This window comes from Tinamus guttatus, unplaced genomic scaffold, assembly GCF_059628265.1.
Source record: "Tinamus guttatus ecotype Peru unplaced genomic scaffold, ASM5962826v1 Tinamus_guttatus_pri_ptg000426l, whole genome shotgun sequence".
Lineage (NCBI taxonomy): Eukaryota > Metazoa > Chordata > Aves > Tinamiformes > Tinamidae > Tinamus > Tinamus guttatus.
The window spans coordinates 100,063-108,549 of NW_028288960.1; the positions used below are offsets into that span (position 1 = coordinate 100,063).

The 8,487-nt window shown below is 50.9% G+C and overlaps 1 protein-coding gene across 1 annotated transcript; it reads left to right on the plus strand.

The window, feature by feature from the left end:
- Positions 1-1,220: 1,220 nt before the first annotated feature.
- On the plus strand, positions 1,221-2,150 carry LOC148593216 (olfactory receptor 14C36-like). Its single transcript, XM_088531725.1, has one exon. It carries the CDS (start codon positions 1,221-1,223, stop codon positions 2,148-2,150), a length of 930 nt encoding a protein of 309 aa, XP_088387851.1.
- The last annotated feature ends 6,337 nt before the right edge of the window (positions 2,151-8,487 follow it).

The following is an 8,487-nucleotide window of genomic DNA, read 5'->3' on the forward strand; positions in this document are numbered from 1 at the left end:
TGGCAATGAGCTGGGAGTCGTAAACCTTCCCTCTGAGAGATTAATAAGTCTGTGAGAAACATTAGTGAGCTACTTCATCCCCACTTTAGCCTAAAGGCAGCATCAGCATCTTCTCTGCAGCATCCTAGGACTTTATGTAACCTGCTCATTCCAACCTGCAACCACAGAGCTGGCCCTGGACATTGCCAGAGGTTTCTGTTGGGCAGATTTGAGCACCCAGAGGGTGACATGGGATCTCTGAGCAGTGACAGGGACAAGACACTGCGACAGAGAAAGAGCTGCCAGCAGGGACAGCTCCAGGCAGCAGAGATGGGCAGGGAAGGAGAAGGAACTGCAGGGCATGGGACTCTGGCTGAACTCTGCAGCCAGAGCTGTGGCAGAGGAGAGGGGCATCTCTTTGGTGCCTCCCCACCAAAGGGCTGAGAGGGGCAGTGCTGCAATGTCCCCCTCTGAAAGGTGCCATACCCTGTTGGTAAAGTGAAGGTTTTCCAGAATGCTTCTCTGTCCCTTTCCTTGTCTCCCTTGGCAACAGGGTCATGGTGTTGCTCCTTAATCCTTCTCCTGTCCATGCTGCTCCTGTTCTTGCTCTCTGCTTCCTGTGGTTGGGAGTATTCAGCTGCAGTTCAGGCACCAAAGCTACAAGTAGTGGAAAAGAGGGATTTCCAAGGGAGTGAGGTCTCCACAGCCCCATTCTGTCCTGTGGAGCTCCAGGAAATGCAGTACAGAGAAATGAGTTGACTGTCCCTTAAGGAAAGTCCGTCTTAAATCCTCACAGTCATTTGGCTGTTACCCTGTGGTGTCCTGCTGGCTGCCACCTGCCCTCCAGAAAGGCTTGCTATCTCATGGCATATCTGTGGTATCTCAGCGACCCATGCGGAACCTATGGAAATCCTGATAGTATGGAAGTGATTGTGGGAGGCTGTAAATGGGCAGCAGAAAAGGCTCTTGTGTGTTGTTTGCCAGAAGGGGAGTGTGGAGACCTCAGGTGCATGTAGAAAGGGTGAGAAGGTCAGAGATGGGCACTCTGAAACAAGACTCTGCTCTCTTTTTAGAGTGACATCATTTTCTAGCTAGAAGAGGCTGGAGCCTCAGAGATCTGGGAGTGAGACAAATAGAATAGAAAACGTCATTAATTTGTTTATTTTCCTTTTAAGAGTGTCTCCTAACTTGTCTCTGTCTGTTTTGTTCCTTGGTGAATTCCCCATGTGTATGGGGAGGAAATGTCCAACAGCAGCTCCCTCAACGAGTTCCTCCTCCTGCCGTTTGCAGACACGCGGGAGCTGCAGCTCTTGCACTTCTCGCTCTTCCTGGCCATCTACCTGGCTGCCCTCCTGGCCAACGGCCTCATCATCACAGCTGTAGCCTGTGACCACCGCCTCCACACCCCCATGTACTTCTTCCTTCTCAACCTCTCTCTCCTCGATGTTGGCTCCATCTCCACCACTGTTCCCAAAGCCATGGCCAATTCCCTGTGGAACACCAGGGACATTTCCTATTTGGAATGTGCTGCCCAGATATTTTCCTTCATCTTCTTGTTTGCAGCAGAGTTTTCTCTCCTCACAGTCATGGCCTATGACCGCTACGTTGCCATTTGCAGACCCCTGCACTACGGGACCCTCCTGGGGATCAGGGCTTGTGTCAAAATGACAGCAGCTGCCTGGACCAGTGGCTTTCTCTATGCTCTCCTGCACACTGGGAACACATTTTCCCTACCACTCTGCCAAGGTAATGTTGTGGAGCAGTTCTTCTGTGAAATCCCCCAGATCCTCAAGCTCTCCTGCTCAGACTCCTATCTCAGGGAAGTTGGGCTTCTTGGGGTTAGTGTCTGTTTAGCCTTTGGGTGTTTCATTTTCATTGTGGTGTCCTACGTGCAGATCTTCAGAGCTGTGCTGAGGATCCCCTCTGAGCAGGGCCGGCACAAAGCCTTTTCCACGAGCCTCCCGCACCTGGCTGTGGTGTCCTTGTTTGTCATTACTATATTGTTTGCCTACCTGAAGCCCCCCTCCATGTCCTCCCCGCTTCTAGATATGGTTGTGTCCATTCTGTACTCTGTGGTGCCTCCAGCCCTGAACCCCCTCATCTACAGCATGAGGAACAAGGAGCTCAAGGAGGCACTGAAGAAACTCATCCAGTGGGTACAAGGTCCGTAGTAACAACCATTTCATTCACCAGGATATCTGGCATCAAGGCTGTATTTTATCCATTTCTTTCTTTTTTACTTCTCTTTTACATCCATCTTAAAATAACAAATAATAAAATAAAGATACATATTTTTTGTCACATCTGCACAGGAATCTCTCATTTAGCACTTAAACACAGACCTTGATAAAGCAGGAAGCCAGGCTTCCCCCTTCACTAGCAGAGAGGGGGGGTTCTCTGAGCCACTTCTTTGAGCTCCTTTGGATGTGCCCAGTGCAGGGAAGAGACTCTCCCTCTGCAGCATCTTTACCGGCACTGACACCAAGCAACCTCTGGGGTACAGAGTTACAGCGGGACAAGGGCAGGTGGGCTGAGACCAGGGGTCCAGTCTTGTTTAGGAGATCTCAGCTCTCGTGCCTATGGTTAGAGTGTGATCTCAAATATGACAGAAATTGCAACCAAGTGTCACCACAGCTTTTCATGGTTCCATGCAAAGCTCCAACACACAAAACTAAACATGAGTGAATTGAAGGAAAGTCTAGAGGCAGCCTTCCCATTGGCAGTTCATCTTTCCTGAAGACACATTCAGGAGGGCAGCAGGACTTTCTCTATTTAGAGTTGGCCTCCTCATTTCCGTGCTGTCCTTCCATGCTTTATTCTGCAGATATGGCCCAGGAACTCTCATAACCTGGTAGAGAAAGGCTTGTTTTCCCTTGTACCCTGGAAGAACAGGCAGGACCAGTCCTTGGGCTCCCTTAAGACACAGCTGGATTCCAGAATAATTGCCAAAATAAAAGGGGATCTTCCTTATGATGGTCCTGAATCTGGCCTCTCTTTAGAAACAGGAATCAAAAAATATGCCCAAGGGTGTGCAACCACAAATGGGCCTGCTCTTCTGCTTGTGAACTCCATGGGATCCAGGGGATGACCTCAGCATTCCAGGGTGATCTGTTAGCCTCAATCTAGGGTTCATCTCTCACTGACCACTGCAGATAGGCAATGGTCTCTGCATTGCCTGTGCCAGGCTGCTCCACACATGACTGTGCTGATGAGAGAACCCCCAGGGGATCTCCAGGCACAGTGTTTGCCTGGGAGTGGGCAATGAGTGCAGCTTTAACGAAACAGGGATGACTCACAGTGCAGGGACCAGAAGGTAGAGCACTAAACCCTGGTGCACATGGGGAAAGGAGGGCTCTGCAATCCCCAGGGAGGCAGTGGGGACCCAAGAGGCCCAGGGAAGGGGCAGTGGAGGGAGATTCCTGCACCCGCAGTGAAACACCACAGCCTGGAGCTAGTGGCCACCCAAAGACATCTACTGCCATTGCAATATTGTGGGGTCACTCTGAGTACTGTCAGACCTCAGCCACCAGTATCAGTGGCCACAAAGGCACACTGATGGCTCATGGTCAATTTGTTGCCAACCACAATTCACAGGTTCCTTTTTGTGGAGCTGCTCACCAACAGGTCAACCCCCAGCCTGTGCTGGTGCATGCGGTTATTCCTCCCTAACTGCAAGACCCTGCACTTGCCCGTGTTGAACTTCATGAGGTTCCTCTGCCTCCAACTCTCCAGACTGCCCACGTCCCTCTTAAAGCCTGCACAGACCTCTGGGCTTTCAGCCATTCCTCGCACTTTTCTATCCTCAGTAAACTTGCTGAGGGTGCACTTTGTCCCTTCAGGTCACTGATTAATGAACTGAACAGGTTTTGGCTGACTCCTGATACTAATAGTTGCAGGTCTCCAACTAGGCTCTGCGCCACTGATCACAACCCTAAAGCCTAAACCCCAAACCCAGCTGCTCACATGGAGGTGACCTCACAGGGGCAAACCCCACCACATCCCTGCTGCTGCCTGTGGCCTTCAGAGACAGCAGCTTCCTCAAACCCCTTCCCCACACAGGAACCACTGCCGCCCTCTCAGCTCCTCTCACCACAGAGACCCCCCACCCACCGCCCACGCCTGCCTGCCTGCTGCCGGCCAATCAGGCACTCACAAAGCTGAACAGGCCCAGCTCCCTCAGTCTCTCCTCATAGGGCAGATGTTACAGGCCCCTGATCATCCTTGTGGCCCTGCGCTGGACTCTCTCCAGCATCTCCACATTCCTCTTCTACTGTGGAGCCCAGAACTGGACACAATACTCCAGATGCGGCCTCACCAGGACTGAGTAGAGGGGCAGGATCACCTCCCTCGACCTGCTGGAGACGCTTTTCTTAATGCACCCCAGGATCCCATTGGCCTTCTTGGCCACGAGGGCACACTGCTGCCTCATGGTCAACTTGTCGTCCACCATGACACCCAGGTCTTTCTCTGCAGAGCTGCTCTCCACAAGGTCAGTCCCCAGCCTGTACTGGTGTCTGGGGTTATTCCTCCCCAGGTGCAGGACCTTGCACTTGGCCTTGTTGAATTCCATGAGGTTTTTCACCGCCCAGTTGTCCAGTCTGTCCAGGTCCCTCTGGATGGCAGCGCAGCCCTCTGGGGTATCGGCTACTCCTCCCAGTTTCGTGTCATCAGCAAACTTGCTGAGGGAGCACTCTGTGCCTTCATCCAGGTCATTGATGAATAAATTGAACAGGACTGGACCAAGGACTGACCCCTGGGGGACCCCGCTAGCTACAGGCCTCCAACTAGACTCTGCACCGCTGATCACCACTCTCTGGGCCCTGCCATCCAGCCAGTTCCTAATCCACCTCACTGTCCACTCATCTATCCCACACTTCCGGAGCTTACCCAGGAGGATGTTGTGAGGGACGGTGTCAAAAGCCTTGGTGAAGTCGAGATAGACAACATCCACTGCTCTCCCCTCATCTATCCAGCCGGTCATTTCATCATAGAAGGCTATCAGGTTAGTCAGGCAAGATTTCCCCTTGGTGAATCCATGCTGACTACTCTTGAGCACCTTCTTTCCTCCACGTGCCTGGAGACAACAGCCAATATGAGCCGTTCCATCACTTTTCCAGGGATGGAGGTGAGGCTGACTGGCCTGTAGTTGCCTGGGTCCTCCTTCTTGCCTTTTTTGAAGACTGTTTTTTTTTTTTTTTTTTAATGTCTCTTTACTGCTACCTTGCCACCCACCAGCCTTTGCATTGTGCTCCCATCATGAAGCAGTAGCTCTTCACCCACCTGATTATTGCTCTGTGGGTCACAGGCTTCACTCTGTTGAGTTATCATCTGGTCCTGTGGCCCCAACAAGATCCACCATGTCTTGTGGGACAACTACCCCTTATTCAAACTGTCCTGCTCTGATACCAGCCTGCTTTGGAAAGCAGACTCTGCTTTGATATTGTTTGTTGTGCTGAGTTCCTTATATTGAACCATGGTGTCCTACATATGCATTCTTCCACTGTATTCTGCACATGCCCTCAGTATCTGGGAGGTAGAAAGCTTTTGCTACATGTTCTTCCAATCTCACCAGCTTAGCCATCACATAGGGAAGCTGCCTTGTTCTCTATGCTTGGCCCTAAGACAATGTTTCCCTGGAAATCAGCAGAACTGTTGCTTTGCTGTACACAGTCTTGTATCCATTCTTAAACTCCTTCGCCTACAGTCTCAGAAAGAGGACTGTTAAGATTGCCCTGAGGGAAGCCATTGGCTGTGCAAAGGTTTGGCTTTTTCCCCACTCATGATGCCTTTCATGACAGCAGTTCTAACTATGTCCCATGTATTATACCATGCACATCATATATGTAGCAAATAAATACAGGTAGCTCAGGAGATTTATGTTCTCATTGGACCGTGGTGGTGAAAGGAAGGAATGCGACTTGTGCCTCATGCTCACAGGAAGCTATCATAAGTGACATCTGGAGAGATATTAATCAAATTTTGAGCACACAATTTTTTGGACTGGGATATATAGATGAGGCACTTAGGAACATGGTTTAGCAGGCATGGCAGTGATGGGTTTATGGTTGGACTTGATGATCTCAAAGGTCTTTTCCAACCATAATGATTCTATGACATACTGCCAGTGCATGCTGACTCAAGGCAGTTTTCATATATTGTTTCTGGAAATTCAGCTGCAAATTCTAGGGATCTTTTCCAAGTGTTACTGAGGAAAGCTGCAAACACCTCCTCACCCTGAATAACAGACGATTCTAAGAACAAAAATTAAGCTCAGACATTAAAGTGGATTCAGATTCATTGGATTCAAACCCATAAATCACTTGCCAGTTTCAATGCTGTGATCAAGACAAAAAGACAAGCATGTTCACAGTTAGAAACCCTGCTTTTTCTGTGGCAATCCTGTTTGGTGACTCTAGGATACGTTTCTGTGAAAGAAAAAAACGTGTATTTCTTCTTGGACAACTGTCTTTTTCTACAATCTTGTTCTTTGCTGAAGGAGTTCTTCATGAGTGGGAATTATTTCAAATTATCTCAAATCCTATCACTAGAACTAGAGTGATAGTTCTACTATCCTTATTTTTTTGTTCTTGTCCATCAATAAAATTATATATCCCTCCATGCCTATCTTGATTGGTACATGGTGTTGACAAGGGGAATAATCTCCTTTTATCCCCTTTTCCCTTTATTCCCTATCTCCTTTTTTAATTTTATTTTTTTTTAATTCCATGGGGGTAGAAGGAAAGCGCAGAGGAAGAGAAAGCACTCCTTACCAACTTTTATAAATTGTGTTGTGGCCATGGCATTTCTGGAGGGAATTCTACGAGTGTGAACTCTTTATAGCCAACGTATTTCTCCCCTGTGATTGAACCTTAGAAATACGAGCTCTGTGATCTTCATGGTGGAGGAACAGTGTGTGAGGAGCCGTGCTGGATATCTACAGTCATCAGGAGGAATGACCATCTGGGAAACCCTCTCCCATTCTTTGCGGCTAGTGGCTCCTCTGGGCCAACATCCAGCACTTCTGCCTGGGCTCTTGGCAGAGGGATGCTCTGGGATCCCCAGGTTTCAAAAATCAACACCACCCCCATTTCTTTCTTGCACAGATACTCACATAGTGATGGTACCAGCTGGGTTTTAGAGCTTCACAGAGGAAAATGATTTTTTTTTTATTAAGTCAAAGGGTCCTTGCAGAGTCTGCTGTTCTCTCCTAATGAAAAGAGGAAAAGAGAGGAAAGCAAACAAATGAAACAACAACAAAATCGTGTTTACTCTCTGTTCCCAAAGTTGACCTTTTCACAAGAATTCCTCTTTGCCTTAGCTGATGTAATACTTAGATCCTTACTAGTTATTTAGTGGGCAAGTGTGCAGCTGGGAAGTTTTGAAAACCTCATTCCTGAGCCCTGCTTCAGCAGTAGGTTATTCAAGTGTGGGTATGAGCTGCTTTTCCCTCTCTCATCTCCTCGCCACCTTAGGCATCCCCACCCTAGATCTGAGTGTGTTCAAAGCAGAGGTCTGCAGATCGCCTTTGAGTGTCTCTTGTTTCACACAGATGGGTCTTGTGGATCTTTTCAAAAGTTTGAGAGCTTGTGTTGATCTGCTAAGTCCTTGCAGCTGCTCCCGCCCTGTGCAAGGGTCACCACACATGTGGCTTCAGGGCCCCCATGCTCCACTTGTTCTGCTGGTTGTGTGTGGTGTTTGTGGTGTGATGAGGCCAGTGAGGCTCCTGTGTTCAGTGATCTATCCGGGGCCTGCAGCTCTGCAGGAGCTGGCAAGGGAAGGACCGGCTGGTTGGAGCACCCAGGAGAACATTTGGGTGGCTGCAAGGAGCTGCTGGAGGTTTTGTGGTCTCAGTGGGCAGCGCTCCCTGCCCCGGCGGCAGCAGCCGCCCGCGCTGTGTGGCCATGGGGCGAGCGCGCTGCGGTGCCGCTGCCCTCCCTGGCAGGCAGGTTCCCCACGCGGGGCCGTGGCCGGATGAGCACAGGCTCAGTGTGCAGCCCGGCCGGGCCCCGTCGGGGGGATATCCCTGTGACAGAGCCTGCGTGGGGCAGGGGCAGCCCCAGCGCCCCTCGCAGCCCCTGCCCGCTGCAGGGCCAGCCCTGGCCAGCCCTGGGGGTGAGCACCCGGTCCCCTCTGTGACACGGGCTGCGGTCACAGGAGATGTCCCGTGTCACAGCCACAGCTGCCCTGTCCCGCGCGGCCCGGCCTCTCCCCACACGTCGCGGCGGAGCTGGGAGAGCGCAGGCACTGGGGCTGCTCTTGGCTCTGCTCTGCTCCAAAGAGCTGCTGGTTCCGAGCGGGAGCCGGCGAGGGGCAGCGTGGGCAGCCTAGTGCTGAGCGACGTGTGCGGAGGAAGAGGAGGAGAGGAGCTCTGTCCTCATCACCTCCCTCTGCAGGGTGACCCAGAGCGAGGAGAAGGATGGCGCTCTGGATGGGTGGCCACGGGACACAACGTGGCGAGGCGGTGACAAAAGTACCCCCAGAAGGTGAGGCCTTCAAGAGATCTTTTCC